The 21,426-nt window shown below is 48.1% G+C and overlaps 1 protein-coding gene across 1 annotated transcript in view; it reads right to left on the minus strand.

The window, feature by feature from the left end:
* LOC146035415 (lysine-specific demethylase 5C-like) overlaps positions 1 to 21,426 on the minus strand; it is a 41,950-nt gene that overhangs the window by 14,709 nt on the left and 5,815 nt on the right. The window contains 13 exon segments of the mRNA XM_083158838.1: positions 2,610 to 2,729; positions 2,852 to 3,014; positions 3,138 to 3,319; positions 3,397 to 3,555; positions 10,519 to 10,638; positions 10,753 to 10,911; positions 11,028 to 11,203; positions 11,460 to 11,583; positions 11,892 to 11,957; positions 12,199 to 12,336; positions 12,461 to 12,631; positions 13,049 to 13,171; positions 14,926 to 15,003. Of these exon segments, the coding sequence (XP_083014964.1) occupies positions 2,610 to 2,729; positions 2,852 to 3,014; positions 3,138 to 3,319; positions 3,397 to 3,555; positions 10,519 to 10,638; positions 10,753 to 10,911; positions 11,028 to 11,203; positions 11,460 to 11,583; positions 11,892 to 11,957; positions 12,199 to 12,336; positions 12,461 to 12,631; positions 13,049 to 13,171; positions 14,926 to 15,003 (1,779 nt within the window).

The following is a 21,426-nucleotide window of genomic DNA, read 5'->3' on the forward strand; positions in this document are numbered from 1 at the left end:
GGGGAATGCCAAGTGAAAGATTGAGGAGTTTGAAGAAACTCAGGGAGCCAGAGGTGTGCTCCCACCACCACCAGTGCTGTGCATAAACACGTGCAAAGGGGGCAGCCGTACGAACGTGTGGACCCTCTCCCAAAGGAGAAAGGCCCCATGGTTCCCCTAACCCCCCTCAACCATAAGGCCGAGGAAGGGAAAAAAGGGATCGGTGGGTCCTCTTCGCCAAAGCTCAGAGAGACCCGCGTTTCCTCCACCCCCGGAAGGGTTTTGGACGGTGGGTCCTCCGCACCCGAAGGTTTTGAGAGACCCACTGGCCAGTCCATACCCACTGATAAGAACAGATACTACACTTGATCTTAGCCAAGATTGATGTAACACTCAAACTGTGGACTGCCGATGGTAATCTGATCCGATGAATCGTGCTTCACCATATTCCCAATTGCAGAATGAGTTTACATGAGGAGATCATCAACACAGGGGAATATGATCTGGACTGTCTGGTGCATACGTAACGGCTTCAAAGTTTGCCAGAGGGGCGGTATGCCAGCCGAACTCCCTTTTTATTTTTTTTAAAGCAGCAACCAGTTACAAGGCAAAACTGTGCCTTGTAAAGGGATTGCCACAAGAAAAAAAAAAAAAAAAAACAATTAAAAGAGTTCCACAGGCATTCTAAACTTCTGGCAAACTTGGATGCTTTCACATATGCCCTCAAGAGTGAATCATGGTAGAGGGTTGATGAGGATTTGGGCATCCATATCATAGTATTTTGCCGGCCCCATGAAAACCATTCATTGTTCAGTCACTGCCGAGGATGATGCAGACATATTGGTCAGGTCTATTCCATGGTGTAGACCTTTTTTCCGACATTGGGACTCCTGGTACCAAGACAGTCAGGCATGGATTCATACAGCTTGTGTTGTCCAATCAAGGATTTCTGAGCATGCAGATGAACCCATCTTCCATGGGTTTCCAAATTAAAAGGACCTCAATGTCAGAGCCCGTGTTATTTTTTGCAGTACAGGGTTCAGTCACGTTATGAGACTCCTGGAACTTGAAGTTTTGCATGAAGGGTACTTGTGTAGTTTTACGCTCCGTTATTAGCGTAGCGCCCCCTGAGGAAGCTACTCACCGTACTGTTGCCAGGAACTGCATCTCTGTTCCCGGCGACCCTGGCAAGCCTAGTGAACACCTCACACAGTGCCAGCGCCCGCATGATCCCCTCTCCGGTGGAGAGGGGATCATGCGGGCGCCGGCGGAGCTGCGCTCCATCTGTCTGAGTCACAGAAGCATCTGATACGCTTCTGCATCTGAGTAACTATTGTGGCAGGGTACAGCAACCCTACAGACAGGGTTAGGGGATCGGTAGCACGTGCGCCTCCTGCACAAAGAGGGGGTGCGGACGCAAGTGCTTCTCATGCACAATAAAGGAGGTATTTGCCAGTGCTCCATGTTACATACTGGCAAATGCCTCCATTTGAAACCCACACTATCCACACCAGCCCGAAGCGTGGTGAGCGCAGTGAGACCCACGAGGGGTCACGTTACGCGTCCTCCTGACCTTTTTATACCCCCACTATCCACGTTGGTGTGGAGTTGATTTTTAAAGTGTGGCGAGCGCAGCGAGGGGACACTGAATACATTGAAAGTAATCCGCATTAGCCACGCTTCGGGCTCGGTGGCTCGCCACACTATATAAACTCAACGCCAACGTGTATAGTGGGGGTATGAAAAGGTTGGGAGGACGCGCAACACATCCGCTCGCCACGCTTCGGCCTGGTATGGATAGTGGGGGTGTTTCAGGAACACATTCACACCTGCCATATCATATATACGCGGGAACACTAAGCTACGCTGATTCTGATAGGGACGCTCGCAGAAACAATACGCTATTTTAACTACGCTGGCCGCGGGAACACTATGCTCATTCTGACAGGGACGCTATGCTGACTACGTAACTGCCGCCGTGAAACGACACAAGTACTGCATGAAGAATTGTTTGAGATTCCATTATCATTGCCCATTCCAAGGAAAGTTCAAGCAGCCTTGCACCTTATAGAGAACTATAAATCCATTATTTTCCTAGGGGATTTGATATTTTCCTCTAACTCCCTTTATAAGAGTCCTATTTTTGACATGGGCGCTGCATTTGAATTGCATGACAATCAAAACGGGCATCTTCGGAAGCAAAAAAATAAATAAAACACTACCCTAAATCGCCATCTGTTGACACCTTATCTTTGAGATTGATTTATATAGAGGAGAGTTGAATAGCCCTCACAGCCCTCCTGGGGTGTGAGAAGAATTACGACAAAACTAGGTGTGCAATGCAGTTTTGTGTCTCAGCACGGTGCAACCAGCATCGCGGCACTTAAGTTTGAGAATGACGGTTCCCGCCACTGAACCGTGGCCATGAGCACTGGAATTCTCCAACATAGCAGCACTCTGAATTGAATCACTCCCTATGTGAAGACGGAGCAGCTGTTGGAGCCAAGTAGGCAGGTAGAAGCCTAGCCTTGGCTAGAATTCAGGGTATGGAACTTGCCCTACATTAAACAACCGAGACATCACTTGCAGTTCCTGTGAAACAGAAAGTCTCTTCATGCAAAGTCACTCACCCAGTCGGCAGTGCAGAAGTTGACTGCCTCCGCAAAGTTGTAACCTTGGTTGAAGCCACTGTGATAAGCCCTCGGAAAGGTGATGACAAACTCCCCAGCACATTGGTTAGTGCGGACAACCTACAGGAGACACGGACATCTTGTGAGGACATGAACAGAAGAAACTGCAACACAATGAAGACTGGAGTAGAACAAATACAGCAAAAAGTTTCTAAGACATTGGAAGATGTAAAAACACTCACCGGCACCCCATGTGCCATTAAGGTGTTGGGGTTCATTAAAGTGACCAGCTGATGCAGGAGATCCGGCTGGCTCTCAAACAGCTCTGGGGTCAATTTCTTCATGACCTCTTCAAGCTCTTCGGCGGCAGATGAGGGCACCCCATACCAGGTCTTGGGCTCACCCCTGTGAAATGTCACGCCAGAAGTTTAATACATAGGAGTCAGTGCACTATATACAGCAAGTCTCACACGTGTAGTTTCCCAGAGATAATGATTTACTAAGTCACAACATTCCATGGACACTAACCAATGAAGGTAGTTGATAGAATAGCTCCAGTGATCCTCAATGTGCCAGCAGAAAGCAGAGAACACCATACCCACATACAGCCAGGGAACCTTCATGCCAGAAATGTCTGCATTGATGTGACACAGCACGGACTGCTCCAGAACTGGCATCACATTTAAGTTCCAGCCGCTTGTGGCATAGATCTGAGAATGCAGAGACATTATAAAAGGTGAGACCCAACGATCAACCAGAAAATGCTGGATGAAGAGACGCGAATTACCTTCTCCTCAGCCGTCAACTCCGTCTTGCCATCCATCATTGGGAATCCGCTGCCGAACTCCTTGGAGTGTATATCTGCCCCGTACTGCACAGTGACGTCCTCCTCTATACTGTTCACCAAGCGCCAGAATTCTTTTTCCACCAGCTCTGTAGGTACCATCTGTACAAAAAGAGGATTTTGGTACTTACCGGTAAATCCATTTCTCCGAGATCAGCAGGGACCACTGGAATCACATCGGGTATTAGAGCTGGGAATGCTGGGAGCTAGGCACTTCTTAATAATAATTAGGGGATACTGGCTCCTCCCCTCTAAGACCCACAATCCCCCAGTGAGGAAATTGGCCCACCAGAGGAAAGGGTTACAGAACAAAACCATAACACAACCATACATACAACACGCAGATATCGGACCGGGCTGCAACAGCAACCACAACAGGCAGAATCCAACAGCCGGGCGGGTGTCCAGTGGTCCCTGCTGATCTCAGAGAAATGGATTTACCGGTAAGTACCAAAATCCTCTTTTCTCTGACATGCAGCAGGGACCACTGGAATCACATCGGGGAGGTTCCAAAGACCAAGCCCCGGGAGGGAGAGTGCTGGGGATTCTGTAAGACCAGACGACCAAAAGCTGAAGCTGAAGTTGCAAAAGTATCGAACTGGTAAAACTTAACAAACGTGTTCTGAGACGACCAAGTGGCCGCTCTGCACAGCTGAGAGATAGTAGCCCCTCTCTCAGCAGCCCACGACGTACTCACCGATCTGGTAGAGTGAGCTGTTACGGAGACAGGAGGCACCTGTCCCGCATGAAGATAAGCACTACGGATCGTCCACTTGATCCATCGTGCAATTGTCTGTTTTGACGCAGGCCACCCCCGCGGAATGCGTCATAGAGAACAAATAAAGAATCCGATTTGCGTATAGACCTGGTTCTCTTGACGTAAATCCGAAGAGCCCTGACCACGTCCAAGGAGGATTGCTCCGGTGATTCCCCTTGAAAAGCCGGAACCACGATAGGCTGGTTTATGTGGTATGAGGATACCACCTTCGGAAGGAACCCTGCCTGGGTACGCAGCTCTGCTCTGTCCTCGTGGAAAATCAGATAAGGGGGCTTGCATGACAGAGCACCCAGCTCTGAAACTCTGCGAGCTGAGGCCAGGGCCAGTAAAAGAACTGTTTTCCAGCACAAGAACTTCAGTTCCACCCTGTTCAGTGGCTCAAATGTCTCAGACCTCAAGAAGGCTAGTACCAAGTCCAGATCCCAAGGAGCTGTGGGAGGCACGAAGGGAGGCTGAACTCGGAGAACCCCTTGAAAAAATGTTTGTACCTCAGGAATGAGGGCCAATCTCCTCTGAAAGAGAACAGACAAGGCCGAGACCTGGACCTTGAGAGAACCCAGTCTCAGACCCCCATCCAACCCCCTCTGTAAGAACAACAGAAGGCGGGACAATTTGAATACCCGGAATGGCCAGCCCTTACCCTCGCACCAACCCGCATATGAGCGCCATATTCTGTGATAATGCGCTGCTGAGGCGGGCTTCCGGGCCCTTAACATCGTAGGGATTACAGCTCTTGGAATTCCCTTCTCCCGCAAGACCTCGGTCTCAACAGCCACGCCGTCAAATGTAGCTGTGGCAGATTCTGATGAAAGAAGGGTCCTTGAAGGAGCAGATCCGGTCTGAGGGGCAACCGAACTGGCTCGTCTGCCAGTAACATCTGGATGTCTGAGAACCACGTCCTGCGAGGCCACCAGGGTGCTATGAGAATAGCCTGCACTGGCTCCCTCTTGAGTCTCTTCAGTACCTGGCCCAGAAGTGGAAGTGGCGGGAACAGGTAGACAAAGCTGAACTCCCACGGGGTCGACAGAGCGTCTGCCGCTATGGCCTGAGGGTCTCTTGTACGAGCCACGTACGTTGGTAGTTGGTGGTTCTTTCGAGACGCCATCAGGTCCACCTCGGGAACTCCCCACCTGTCGGTGAGTTCCCGAAACACCTCGGGGTTGAGAGACCACTCGCCTGGGTGAAGGTCCTCCCTGCTGAGGAAGTCGGCCTCTAGATTTTCCCGACCTGGAAGGAACACTGCTAGCAGAACTACTCCTGATCGTTCTGCCCACTGAAGAACCTTCTTTACCTCCCTCATGGCCATGCTGCTCCTCGTGCCGCCCTGCCTGTTCACATAGGCAACTGCCGTGGCATTGTCCGACCTTATCTTTATGTGTTGACCCTGAAGGAACTCCTGAGCCTCCAACAGAGCATTGTAGATGGCTCTGATCTCCAACACATTGATGGACAAGCGCCTCTCCTGCAGGTCCCACCTGCCCTGGAGGCAGAGATGAAGTACTACGGCACCCCAGCCGCGTAGACTTGCGTCCGTTGTCAATACAATCCAGTCCTGGACTGCAAACCGACGACCCTCTATTAGATTCCTTCTGTGTCTCCACCACAGTAGTGAATGTCTTGCCTCGGCCGACAAGTGGATTCTTTTGTGCAGATTCAGGTGCGAGCCCGCACCCTTTCTGAGAAGATCCAACTGAAACGGTCTTGAGTGGAAACGTCCCCACGTCAGAGCTGGGAAGGCTGCCACCATCTTCCCTAGCAGCTGAGTGCACAGATGGAGGCTGATCCTCTGTGGAAGTAAGATCCTCTGCACTAGGTGCAAGATAGCCTGGATCTTGTCTTCCGGCAGGAAGATTCTCAGAGACTCCGTGTCTAGCCAAAGGCCTAAGAACAAGATCCTCTTGGATGGAACTAAAGAGGATTTCTTGAAATTCATTATCCACCCCAGGCTGGTGAGCGTCTGAGTGGTTAACCTCGCATGACTCTCCAGTAACTCCCTCGATGGGGCCTTGATTAGGAGATCGTCGAGATAGGGAATTATTGTCACCCCTTGACATCTGAGGTATGCGACTGCTACTGATAGAGTCTTGGTGAATACTCTGGGCGCTGACGATAATCCGAAGGGCAGAGCCCTGAACTGAAAATGATCCCGACCGATGGCAAAACGAAGAAAGGCCTGGTGAGGGATGCAAATCGGGATGTGTAGGTAAGCATCCTTGATATCCAATGATATCATGTACTCCCCTGGCTCCAAAGAAGCAATCACTGAGTGGATTGATTCCATTTTGAATGGTTGATACGAGACTAACAGATTCAAAGGCTTCAGGTTGAGAATGGGCCTGACTGACCCATCCGGCTTGGGGACTACAAAGAGGGTTGAGTAGAACCCTGTGTTCCTCTGAGTTGCTGGGACCGGCATGATGACCTGAGCCTCCAGCAAGATCCGAATGGCTTCTAGCAGGCTCGTTCTCTTTTCCTGAGATGTTGGCAGAGCCGTTGTGAAGAATCGAACCGGAGGAGTGGAGTCGAACTGAATCCGGTACCCCTCCGATACCACCCTGCGAACCCAAGGATCCTCCGAAAGGGAGAACCATTGGGTTCCGAAGGCCAACAGACGGGCACCTACTGGTAAACTGTTGACTGAAGCTGGTAAACCGTCATGCCACCGGCTTCTGCTGGGGCTTAGGTTCCTGGGCTCTTGGAGCAGCCTGAGGGCGGGCTCTGGCTCTGGACCCTCTAGAGGACTGGAAACCTCTTCCTCTACCCCGAAAGGTGCGCTGAGTCCGAAAGGACTGAAAAGATGGACCTGCGAACTGTCTTCTGGGAGGAGGAGGAGCTGCCGACGGTAAAAATGCCGACTTCCCTCCCGTCGCCTGTGAGATCCATTTGTCTAATTCAGGCCCGAAAAGGATGTCCCCGGAAAAGGGAAGACCCTCCACAGCCCTTTTAGACTCCGCGTCCGCCTGCCAAGAGCGAAGCCAGAGGGCCCGCCGTGCAGAAATGGCGCTAGCTGATATTCTGGAAGAGATTAAGGATACATCCTTAGCCGCCTCTCCTAAGAACATAGCAGACTCCTTAACATGTTCAGCCAAGCAACGAATCTCATCTCTAGGCATACCTGATTCCAATCCTTCAATGATTAGCTCCGCCCATTTAACATTTGCCCTATTTACCCAGGCCGAGACTATTGCCGGTCTGAGTTGAGTCCCTGCTGCTACATAAATGGCCTTGAGAGTAGCCTCCAATTTTCTATCTGAGGGATCTTTCAAGGCTGAAGCCCCTGGGACTGGCAGAGTTGTTTTCTTGGACAGACGGGAAACTGAGGTGTCCACCGGAGGTGGAGTCTCCCACTTGCTTAGGGCCGCAGGCTCAAAAGGATACAGAGAAGGGAAGCGTCTGGGAATCTGAAAACGTTTGTCCGGATTCCTCCATGCAGCCAGAAGCTGATCCTGATTTGGACAAGGAAAGACCACTGATGTCTTCTGAACCCCTCCAAACAGATCAAACTCCTGTGGCTCTGGTCTGGGATCCTCCGGTAAACGAAGAACCTCCTTTACCGCCATAATGAGAGCCTCTATCCCTAAAGGAGTCGGCTCTCCCTCAGGAATGACATCCTGAACCTCTCCTCTAAATCATCTTCCACAATAATAGCCTGATAAGGTCGCTTATTGCTAGATGTAGAAGGCCTCTCTGGTCTGGCCATGGAGTTAGCTAACCCCTCCACCGACCTTGCTAGGGCTGTAGCCCAAGATGGCTCCGCTCTGCGAGCCAGCGCCAATTCAGAAGTGAGCTTTGACATAGTACCCACTAAGGTAGAGGCCCACTGGGGCGCCTGAGACCCCGCCAGTGATGCAGATTCAGCACCTGAACATGACTGACAAACAGTGGCATTACCCTCAGCTGTGTATTGAGAAAACTTAGCTGTACAGACAGTACAAGCAAAAACCTTCTGAGAGGCTTTGGATTTGCCCGTCATGATCCCTGCTCGCCCGGTCCAACAACAGCGCGCGATACAGGTGCAAACACACACACACACACTGAGTACAGATACACCTCTCACAAGCCAAAAACCTCAGGGTTCTGTGAGACCTGGAGGGAATGAGCCCTATTAGTGACAATACAGCGCAAAACACTGTGTCAGTAATAAAACCTTTAGAGCCTTCCAAGCTGCAGTAACCTGTGAACAGGAAAGAGTCAGCTTACTGTGTATCTGTGTAATGGCCGCGCCATGCCGGCCTCCGTTTTACAGCGTGTCCCCTCTCCCTCTGCTTAGCCAACCTGTGGCGTTCTGACAACGTCCAGAGGCACCCGCTTGCTAGCGCTCACTCCTGCAATACCTCCGGCACTTAGTACAGCCGCGTGGTATAGTACAGCGATACGCGCCCTTTCGCAAGATGGCGGCGCCTCACCTCGCTGCAGAGACCCGCGCACAGCGCGGCTGACGGAGAAGCAGGGGACGGCGTGTGGAAAGTGCGCTCAGCGCTCTACTCACCACCGGAGGCTTCCTTCGTGACTGGCGTCCCCTTTGCTGGAGGGGCGGCAGGAGCACGGAACCCGTGCAGGCAGGCACCTTTAGTGAGGTCCTGACTGACGACCTGGAACTCCAGGGGCGCTGAATGCCCGGACCCACACCTTTCAGTAGGTGGGGAAGGGATTCTATCAAGTAAAGATGTAAAAAATTCTATTGTAAAGCCAAAGCTAGAAAAATGTGCAGGAGCAGAAAAAACTGTGACCTAACTCCCTGGCACAATTTTCTCACTGGGGGATTGTGGGTCTTAGAGGGGAGGAGCCAGTATCCCCTAATTATTATTAAGAAGTGCCTAGCTCCCAGCATTCCCAGCTCTAATACCCGATGTGATTCCAGTGGTCCCTGCTGCATGTCAGAGAAAACAGGAAGAACGGGCAGAAGTCACCACTTCTACAGTTACAGGATTGTTTCAGACTGGTGATATTAGCATATGGTAAATTGATTGAGGATCGGTACTTACAAACATTGCCAATAGTCAGATCAGTCTACATTGTGCCACTGACAAATACACACCACATTCAACCATAAAGTATACTCTAGGCTGCTGCATGGTCACCTTGCTCTATGTTTTGGTACAGGTTTGGAACGGTTTCTTAATGCATCATTAAGAGGAAACATGGGCTCCAGGTGGCCAGGAAACAGTGAAACGCCTCTGTGTGACACTTGATGGTATAGCATTGGTACAGACATGCTTGCAAAATAAGTTCTGCATAATGATTTGGTCAGGTCTTGCTCACCTCCCACATGCATTGGCACCATGCACCTGCCTCGTGGGGTTACAATATAAATGGTAGACCATGTCTTGGTCGACAGTCGCTAAGTCAACACCTTGCAAATGGTCGACATACCAAAACATGCAAACCTCACGTCAACCTTATTAATGTCGACCAGAATATTGTGTCGACCTAGTATTTGTCAAGCATTCATGGTCAATCTAGACATTGTCTACCCGATGACCGCATACCCTGTGGTTCCCACTGCTAGAGATACAGGACAGACCTAACCCAGGTGGAAGTCCCCGCCAGCCCTGTGACTGGGGCAATTGTGACTGAGGGGTAAATGTATGAAGCTTGGAGAAGTGGTATCTATCCACATAAAGAACATTATGTGCAAGGTGATAATGCTCCAGCCAATCAGCTCCAATATGTTAATTGACCATTAGGAGCTGATTGGCTGGTGCATCACCACCTTGCACATAATGTTCTTTATGGGATAGATACCACTTCTCCAAGCGTCATACATTTACCCCTCATGGGGGAGTACTGAACAAGAGGGGGAGAAGCACTGGTTAGAGAGAAGGGGATGTACCAGATGGAGCTGGAGACAGACTGAGTTCAATCAGTTGGGTTCCTTTACAAACATGGGCCCTTATTCAGATCTTATCGCAGTACAAATTTGTTCTCAAAATAGGCAAAACCAGGTGGGGCAGATGTAACATGTATAGAGAGTTAGATTTGTGCGAGTTATTTTGTTTCTGCGCAGGGTAAATACTGGCTGCTTTATTTCTACACTGCTATTTAGATTTCAGTTGCAACACACAAATTAACTCTCTACACGTTACATCTGCCCCACCTGCAGGGCACATGGTTTTGCCCATTTTGAGAACAAATTTGTACTGCGATCAGATCTGAATAAGGGCTATATAGTGTGATATCAATTTACAAGAGAGGTACCTTTCTGTGTCTGCCATCCACAGAATAACAAAGTTTACATAGACCATGAAATAAAGAATTCCAGTGATGGAGAACACCGGCGTACTCACATGAACCGGCATGTTGAAGTAATCTGCCTTAAAAGAATCCGCCATTTCGCCAAAGCTTTGCAGAGTGTACTCCCGTGTCGCTTGTTCAAAGCCGAAGGCCTCAGGTGGCCTTTTACATTCCTACAGATAAATATATATAAATATTCATGCCATCACAATATAAAAACAAAAACCATAGATCTGGGAAAACTGGTACATAGAATTTTTAGACTGTTTTTGGAACATTTCACTTACTGCCATGACACACTTGGGACAGTGCCAGAGACCCTTGGGAGGTTCTGGGAGGGGAGGCAGCAGGCAAAATGTATGGTAGTTATCATCACATCCGTCACACAGTAACAAACGATCATCGTCATCTCCCCGTGAACAGATTCGACAAATATAGGAATCCACCTGAAGCAGGAGGTTAATGTAAGGATAATGAGGTCTCTAGAAAACATGCCATATAAAAAGGACAGATCTGGACATAAAACGACACATGACATGAGAGTGATCCGTGATAAACGTACAAACTGGGTGTTACTATTATTCCTGCGAAGCCTCATGGTCATCTTGGTGCAGGGTTCCGGGCTCAGAGCTCTCTCCCGCTTTATGTATTGATGCCCTTCTCCAGGCTCAACTTTCACATCGGCACCAACCTCCTCCTTAATTACCAGCGTTGGCGGGCACTCTGGTATATCACCTTCTGCAACAGAAGACAATACGTTACACCCCTGCGACAATGAGGAGCCACACTGCTACCACTTAGTCATGTCCGGAAAATATGAATTCTGATGCTTTTTAGCCAGCTAGAACCATGATAACACCTGAACAGTTTGCTTCAACTTAGATCTACTTCTAGCTTTGACATGTGTATGAAGCTCCACCAGCGGAACATTTAAAAACATCCCCAATTGTTGGCATGGAGTGGACCAGAAGGGCAGGTTATGCACAATTTTTACCTTTCTTGCGCAGATTTTTATCTTTTGCCATAAGCCCAAGTCCCATCATTTTCGGACCAGCACCATAGATTTGAAGCTTCTTTAACTCTGGGTTCTTCTCTATGTCCTCCTCAGTGGGTTCCGGCTTCAGAGGAAGAAAAAAAAGAGAGGATAAACCAGTTAGTTAGGGAGATGCAAGGCATGTGCACAATGCAAGGAACATTGATAGGGAATAGAACACAAGAGCAAAACCACAGGCACAGAGAGCAAGGGGATAGATTACTTATTAGGGAACACTGTACAGAAATGCAAAAAAAAAAAAAATAATAATATGGGCGTTGTATTTTACATGTAGTTTAAATTTAATGAGTCTTGGTAAGTCACACACTCATTGGGAACATAGCATTAAGCAGACTAGAGTGTTAGGGAATAAAAACAAACAGGACCGTATACCCAGGGGGGTGATGTTTCAGAGGGCAGGGAGGAGTTTTGAGAGGCAGGATCTAAGCCGTCAGGATCCTGCATAAAATGACAAGAACATGGAAAGGGGCATGTGAGAGGCTCAGAAGTGAACAGGAAGCCAGGCTATTGGTGGAGGCCCCATCCCAGCCTCCATAAACACACTGTCGTCATGAAGATGGATAAGAAGTCATGAAAATTATAGCTGAGCAGTAATATAAGTACAGACCCCCCCCCCCAAAAAAAAAAAAAATTAGTAAAGGACTATCAAAGTCAATGATAGGAGTTAGGAAAAACTTACTTCTTGTGTCAACCGCTTGGCTCGGCGTCCATAGCTGGTGATTTTGGAAGGCTGCACAGACTGCCGCAGTGGGATACTATGAGGTTTGTACTCCTTATCCTTCTCCTCATTGTCGTAGCGTGGCCTTTCTCCGTAATCCTGTAACGGACACCCAGGAGGAGGGGAGCAGAATAGTGAGGACTCCAAATTCTCCTTTTCTATACAGACAACCCAAACAAGTAAAAAAAAAAAAAAAAAAGTGGGGGAAGCACCAGTGACTTACCACCATATTTGCTCCTGACTGGTACATGTGAAAGGGGTATATGATGCGTTCATAATGGGATCGCAATAGTGAACCAATGTTCTTCCCTGAGGGATACCCCATGCGCTGTGCCACTCGAGACCATCTTCTCTCCTTGCAGATCGGTTCATATCCGCCCTCTTCTATTACAAGCTAGAAAAAGGAGAGATGCAGGGACATGTGTGAGTATCAACCCCTAAGTACCAAGACCACCCCGAAATCTGCATCATAAACTCAGACCTCTCTGCACAGCATATTACACGTTTCCAGAGTAACCACTTAATGAACAAACCACTATAACATCTCGTATTACACAGATTTCCTTTCCAAACACAGGCTGCGTATTACAATTTTAAGCAATTACGTCCGCTATATAAAATAACCAGCTTTCCATACCCAGGCTGTATAATACATAGAGGATTTACCTGCAACCCCAATCCCTCAAACAGCTGTAGCGAAAAAGGGCTGGCCCGAAAGCTCAGGAGATGCCCGAATATACCTGCTAGGCGTGCCTAAATATCAGCAGCTGAAATGCTTCCAGAACATTTGTAACCCTCACACGTGCCCCACCTTATTCAGGCTGTACAGGTCCAGGATTCTGCGCTCCACATTTGGGATTTTCAGAGAGGATCCCTGGATTTCCCAGAACTTGGCAATTTGGTCCAAGTAATTCAGCTTGACCCTAGTTTCTGCCTAAAGTTATATAAAAACAAAACATAACTGTTAAAATCAAAGTAAGAAACTTCATTTAAAAATAGAACACGTAAAGAATCAGATTTCAGTGCGGTGTATAGTTATTCATACGATCACATTTTTTTTTTTTTAAATCCTCTCACATTCTAAACTATGATAAAGGTCCAGCAAAGTTGTCTCAACTTCGGACCGTCCGTCATAATCAGTGGACAATCTGTCCGGGACGGAGCTAAAGACCACATCCGTTCTATCGATCAAAGATTAAATGTGCAATATGGGAGCAAGCCAAGAGGTCCATCTATATTTAGAGAAACAGATACACCAGCTGTATTTGTTAAGCTTTGCCTAGGGGGCTCCCAAGAACGAGAAGATACATCATTGACTATTTCCTGAAATGCAGAGTAGCTTTGTTCTGAACAAACAATATATTGGCAACTGGAAGAGAGCTTGTACAATACGCACCGCTGTGCAACAAATCATACAGTACGTGCTTACATGAGCTATCAACTAGACCAGTGGTAGCCAACCCTAGCCTACGAGAGCTATAAACAGTTCACATTTTCCAGACAACCTAGCTGCTGCACAGCTGCACTCAATCAGTGACACATTTTAAAAGATCCACAGATGGAGCTGATTAGCCCCCTTGTGATTCTGTGAGGAGACCTGCAAAACATGCACTGTTGGTAGCTCTCGAGGACTAGGGTTGGCTACCCCAGAACTAGACGGTCTTCGGAGAAAAGACTGCTGAAAGCTGACCAGTCAGGCAACACTAGGACTTAGAGCAGGGTTACATGATGGATTTACAGAGGGCGGGCAGACCTGACTTTTCTGACACACACACTACAAAATGAATTATCCCCCAGAACAAACATGTTTGATGGGCTGAACAGCTACATAGAGCATCACACACATTTCAATCTGATTCCAACAGATCGTCCCAATATGTTGGATGAAAACTGGCCAAATCAGATCACATGCGCTTTCCTGTGCATATTGGATCCTAGACACTTTATGCGCAGCACATCACCGGTGCAATTTAGCGCCTGCGATGTATTGCATCAGATTTCCCTTTGAACTCCTTGGCAGCACTTTTACATGCTTGCGATTTATCACGTGCGAAAGAGTGCCGTCAGATTAAGCCCTTCTGGGAGCTGCTGGGGGAGTTCAAGGGAAGTCAGGTATGACTTACTTCAGACAAGTCTCATGAGTAGGAGAGTCGCAAACTCCAGGATATTGTCTAAGTAGTTATGTAAATACGCTTTAATTACCAAAGAGGAGTCATTTCCCTTTTAAACCGTCAGACCAAATACATTGTTCACTCTCTGGTCGTGTGCAGATGTAACAAACAAAAAAAGCCTAAAACACGATATACACTTCTAAAGAAAAGTAATCCATCATCAACGCAAGATATTCCACCACAACAAGCAGCCAAATGCGCTACGATACATTAAGGGTAACCGGTTTGACACCAATTGCTTTATTTTTTTCCACACATGAAGTCACTAAGATATTGTATTTCCCCTACACATCCCAGTATGCTCTGCTAAATGTTTGCTATCTGGCCATGATAAATCCTTGGCAGGGCTTCATGGGATGTGTAGTTTAACAACAGTTGGAGCACCAAAGTGAGAGTAATAAATATCTATCTATCTCAGCTGTTGTTTGGGGCACTTTGATTTTAGCACCAATAGTCGGATCTGTGGCTCTGTGGATCCCCCCACCCAAGCCACAACATTTGGTGCTAAGACACTCACCTCCAATTCATTTAGCCTCTGAATACGCGGGGTGAAACGAAAGTTATCTACCTCAACTGCAAACGGTGGTTGCCAGTCCTGTAAGAGAAGGGAAGAAGCATTAGCGGTTGCATTATCGGCGGGTAAAATTAAGAACACAGGCAATAGTTATGCCACTGCGAGAATGCTGGTCCTCTGTGCCACAATGTATCGAGGGGCTCAGGTTTCTGTACAAGAAGCATGGAATTTTCAAAGACATTTTAGACCAGTGGTCTCCAACATTTTTTGGTGCGAGAGCTACTTGAGACAAAATAAACCATCTGAAGAGCTACTAAAATTATATAAATCTGCATAATAATTGAAAAATGCCCTTTACACATTATGTGCCACACTAATGCCCCTGACACAATACAGTATGACACACTGCAATGTCCAATATGCTGCATACATACCTCCCAACACTGGAGGCAGAGGAGGTGCATTATGCTGTGTACACATGGGGTAATAGGATTGCTGGGGGTTGGGATCGTTTGGTCGAATGCATTATGGTCGAATGTCATTACATCGAATCCATTAGGTCGAATTGCTAAAAGGTCGACATGGGAAAAGGTCGAAATGATTCTAGGTCGAAAGGTCATTAGTTCGACAGGTCATTAGGTCGACAAGGTCATTAGGTCGACATTGTCTAGGTCGACATTCACAAAGTCGACATGGGGTTTTTCACTGTTTTTTTACCTGAATGTCAACACAGTCGACATGGACACAGTTTAAAGTGCACTGCATCCCCTCGCATCGCTCGCTATGCGTCGGGCACGGTGCCTCGCTACGCTCGGCACACTATTTTATTCTCCCACCACGCCCTAGTGGATGGTAGGGCATGAAATACCGCCTGTCAGCACATGTCGGCTCAAAAAACAGTGAAAAACCCCATGTCGACTTTGTGACTGTCGACCTAGACAATGTCGAACTAATGACCTTGTCGACCTAATGACCTGTCGAACTAATGACCTTTCGACCTTTTCCCATGTCGACCTAGAATCATGTCGACCTTTTAGCAATTCGACCTAATGGATTCGATGTAATGACATTCGACCATAATGCATTCGACCAAATGACCGCATCCCGATTGCTGGGGATATATTGCTAGCTATATATCCCCAGGAATCATATTGCTCAGTGTCTCCTTTTCATCAGCGATGAAAAGGAGACACTGCTACGGGGCGGAGAGGGAGCGCAGCAGCAGCAGACGCTGCTGCTGTCACTTTGATGGGAGGAGGGAGGGAGCAGCGGCATGGGGCTGGGCTCCCGGCACAGCGTTCGCCGGGGAAAGCCGCTGGAGCATGCTCCTGCGACCAGCGACCATTAGGCAGTGCACACGGGAGCGCGCAGCTGGCGATTTATCTGTGCCATATAAACACATGCCACCAGCAGTGCCAGTTGCACAATGCCCCCAATACCCGCAGTAATGCCATAAACAATGCCCCCAGCAGTGCTTGATGAAAAATGCCCCCACCCCCCACCCCCCCCCCCCAGATTCTGGTGCCATTCTAAATAAATACTCTTGCGATACGGTTTTGGGTGTAGCCACATGGGGTGCGGCCAATGAAAATGGGGGATACACATTTACCCCCACTAGTGCAGTGCCAGATACACATATGCCCCCAATGTGCCAGAATTTCCCAGCAGCAGCACAACTCACCGTTGCTGCTCCTGCCGCTGCCGGGGAGAGGAGAGTCCGGTGTCAACCAATCAAAGCTCGCAGGCCAGTTCCTGATTGGCTGACAGCTCAGTCACACAGATACAGTGAGGGGAAGGAGAGACGCGCAATGCTTTCTGCTCCCCTCAGAAAGGAAGCAGCAGGCGATGGGAGGGACAGGGGGGGGGCTGCAGAGAGGTCGCAAGTGACGGATTGGAACCACTGTTTTAGACCATTTTAATATAGCCACTGCCATGGGATGCATACAGATGACCGACATCGGCAAACCAAAGGAGGAAATCCCAACGGGGCCACCTAAGTGTACCTGCCAAACCAACACCCCCCCCCCCCCCCACGGTGTGGAGTTCTCTGGAGCTCTAGCTGTAGAGGACTAAAGTTGAGAGAAGCTCCGCTTTTAATGGGCCCTACACACAGGGTGACATTCAGGCATTTTTAATACAATTTTACTAAATTGCTCAGAAAAAGCATGTAAAATCGATATGTATGTAGACCACGCGGCGATTTAAGTGTGCAGCCCCACCAGTCTGATTCAGGCAGCACTTAATAAACTTCATGCATATTATTAATAGGTTGGGGCCAGTGTTCAACAGAGAGCACTGACTGACACCTCGCTCAGCAGCGGTGTGCTAGTGAGTGAAGTAGCTCACAACGATTGTTGGCCCATGTGTAGGGCCCTTAAGACCTGCGAAATGTATGAAAGCACACTATATCATTTAAAAAAACTCCAGCACAGGTGTGGACATTGAGGGGAATCACTTAACATAAGAATTATACCCCTTTTACACCACCGCAAAACCTGGGTCATGCAGTGTCCCTTTACACAGGACTTCTACCCAGGTCTTGACCTGGGTAGAACATGGCTAGGACCTGGGTAGAGGGCGGTGTAAATGGGTACGACGGGTCAGTCGACCCGGCTCCCTTTTACATGAATGGTGGATGTTCAATCTGCAGACGTTGATGGGGGAGCACACACAGCCTCCGCTGCTTTCTGCTATACCCTGCAGACAGCAGCAGCAGTGGCAGCGGAGGTGAATGGATTCCTGTGTGCAGCATCCATTCACTTCCTGGACTACGGCTGGGGGGTGCACAGGGGCTGGGAGCAGCCAAGCAGCTTACCTTGGTGCTGGGCTGCCGCCCCCCCCCCCCCCCAGCATGGTGAACAGCGGTCCCGGCGGATATGACGAGGTCCCGGCGCTTGGAGCTTATGTCATCTCCAAGCGCCGCCTCAGTCTACACTGTGGGTAGGCACCACAGTGTAAATGGGGTAAATCCAGGATCCGACATGGCTTGGATCCTTGTTCCAAATGCCAGGTCGGATACGGGATTTTTGGTGTAAAAAGGGGTATTACATACAAATCTACAGATTGCACATCCAAAAGACAATGTAAAAATGGTATGCTTACAACTTAAAAAATGGGTACTTATGTATTATCTGGACTCCCATGTTAAATGCACCCCATTTTTTCATACTCCTACTATCCAACTACGCATGGAGTTAATTTTATATAGTGTGGCGAGTGCAGCGAGCCACCGTGCCCGAAGCGTGGCGAGGGGACGCGGTCTCATAAGAAAAACGGGAGCCCAGATATTACATAAGTGCCAAAAAATGTATACCACTGTGATAGCTCCTGATGCTGAACAGCTAGTGCATACAGCCAATGTGCTAGTTCCTGGCATCCGGTGAACACAGCCCAGTGCTAGCCCCTGGCTACCTCCCAGCAGCTGGCACAGACTGCCCTGTGCTTGATCATGGCTCTGGAGCATACACCTACTGTGCTAGTTCAAGGCAGCTAGGGTACACAGGCACAATGCTAGCCCCTGATGCTGAACAGCTGGTGCATACAGCCACTGTGCTAGTTTGTGGAAGCTGGTGTACACAGGCCCAGTGCTATCCCCAGATGCTGAACAGCTGGTGCATACAGCGCTACGGATTATGCTGCGCTATATAAGAAACTGTTTATAAATAAATACAGCCAGTGTGCTAGTTCCTGGCATCCGGTGGACACAGGCCCAGTGCTAGCCCCTGATGCTGAACAGCTGGTGCATACAGCCAGTGTGCTAGTTCCTGGCATCCGGTGGACACAGGTCCAGTACTAGCCCCTGACGCTGGTGCATGCAGCCACCATGCTTGTTCCTGGCATCTGGTGGGACTGATGCAATGCTAGTCTCTGGCAAGCTGACAAACACTGTGCTAGCCCCTGGCTACCTCCCAGTAGCTGGGGCACTTCCCCATGCTAGTTCAGAGCTCTGCACAGATGGTGCATACAGCCACTGTGCTAGCTCCTGGCAGCTGGTGGACACAGGCACACAATAACTCCTGACTGTGATCAGCAGATGGATATAATAACTGCACTAGCCCAAAACCAGCAATTTTTAGATGACCGGATGCAGCCCCAAACATCCATGTTTTACAGAGGTTTACACACACACGCAAAATTTCCTCAAATTGTGCCTAACAGCCCCATTTAACACATTGCAGCCTTCACAACTTAGCAGTCATAAAATGACCTGCATGGTTATGTTTATCTGTGATTTTATATCAATTCATTTAAGAAAAAAAAAAACTATTTCCAACTACTAATGCTTTATGTAGCATATTGTGTTGTGAGAAAAATGCTGAGTATGGAAATCACACCATATAGCACCAAGGATAGATCTAGAAAGACGATACACTATGGGTGTGAGGGGGATGGGGGGGAGGGGGTTTAAAATTGCTCATGTTAAATTAACAAACATAAAATAAAAAGGGCCATTTACCGTTCTGTGATTGGTGGTATCTGGTGATTTAACAGCAGCCTCTCTATTTGAGCAGTAAGTCCATATGAAAACATGGGGTTTCACGATACATTCCTAGATCCCCGTGTTTGTGTCATCGCAAAAAAAGTCACTTATCAGGTATAGTGTGTCTGCTGCCTCCAGGCAGGTGAAACAAAATCCCTGATAATGCAAACTATCGGCTAATTGAATTCCCCCTCCCACAGTCTGCAGCCTTTCACCTTTATCTAGTCAGAACGGTAAATTAACTACTAATAGTTTACTGTAGTGGGTCACAATATCCCCATATACACAAAGTTCAATCCACCAATCTAGAGAATTGTGTGTCCCCCATTGTTAATGATGAAAAGTGTTCAAATCCCGCGCAGCTTCTCTTCCCTCCCAGGGGTATCACTATGACAGGCATTCCCAACCACGGTCCTCAAGGCACACCAACAGTGTAGGTGTTGTAGATATCCAGGCTTGAGCACAGGTGACTTAATTAGTATCTGAGGGATTCTGATTAAACCATCTGTGCTGAAGACTGGATATCACTAAAACCTGCACTGTTGGTGTGCCTTGAGGACCGTGGTTGGAAATTCCTGCTCTATGCTGTGGTGCTTCTAGCACAGGTCTGATCTGCATATCAGTGTTATAATACAGCCCACACTGCGCTATAAGCACCACATCAGAGAGCGACACCGCAGGCAGGGAAGAGGAACTACACAGGATTCAAAATATGCAGGGTGCTAGGGTGAACACTAAATACCATTACCGGGCAAACATGATCAGAGTCTGTGTTTAGCCCTAGTTTCTAAAGGTAGTGGTTCAATTGTTTGGGTGTCTACTTTGCCTATCTAAACAGGAATATTTTGACATCAAAAACAGTCAGGATATATTTGAATTAGGCGCTCAAGCATGAAAAAACGCTTACTGGGAAAACTAATCCCAGGTCATCTTCAATCCTGCAATACGGTACTGAAAAATGCTCTATCCTGCGATCGGCTTCCATGATTTACTTACATTGGCAGGTGCACCCCAGGGTTGGGCGGTTAACAGCGAAGAGTGTGGGCGGTGCAGACTGGGGCTGAGCAGCCAGCGCAGTGTGACCTCCGACACGTCAAGCAGCAGAGGGAGGGAGGGAGAAGCCCTGCAGCGGCTGCTCAGACGCAGCCCGGCAGACTGCGTATGTGCAATAAAATTCTGAAATCCTGGGATTGGAAATTAAAATCCTGGCAATTTTGGGGCCAAATCTCAGGTTTTGCCACCCTACAGCTAACCTGTATCAAGTCCTACTCTGCCGACTTAGCGCACATTTTCCCTCACACCTCAGGAGGCTTCAGCAAGAAAGGTCATGGCTAAAGGGCAATAACTGAAATGCTCTGCACCTCCTAGTGGCAGCAAATAGAGTTGCCCACACTTCAAGTAAATTGGTTCATTACAAATACGGTTCTATGATTCATGAATATAGCTCAAGACCTTCTTTGTAATTCAAACTGTATTCTTGCGATTTCCAACATCTATACGAACTGCACTGTACTAATATATATATATATATTTTTTATTAGCTCTCCTTACTACTTCCCGAAAGTCGAGACCCAATTCAGAGTTATACAACAAACCTTGCTGGGGCTGTATTATTTCATGCACCGGATTGCTGAGCATTTGTACTGCGTCTGTAGTGTGCATTTAACGAAAGCTAAATACCTGCACAATTTAAAGCACTGAATTCAGGTTTACCCAGAAAGTTTGGGATCTTCAATTCTCTAAATAAATAGATTTTAATCATTTTAGACACCACACCTAAACACATATAAAAGTCTTTCTTCCTCCCACAGCCTCTGGCTCTAATGAAATGGTTCAGCAGCGCATCTAATGGTGACGGACTGTACATTTTTCAACAATCATGTCAGCAGATGGGTGACCATGACAAACATCAATACTCTGCTGGGACACCACGCCAGCCAATGGTATAACGACTCAGAAGTGAGGCAACACAAAATAAAATAGGTATAGAACAGCTAAAGACTGGAAATTAAAACGACCCTTGA

Source organism: Crinia signifera, chromosome 9, assembly GCF_055691185.1.
Source record: "Crinia signifera chromosome 9, ASM5569118v1, whole genome shotgun sequence".
NCBI lineage: Eukaryota > Metazoa > Chordata > Amphibia > Anura > Myobatrachidae > Crinia > Crinia signifera.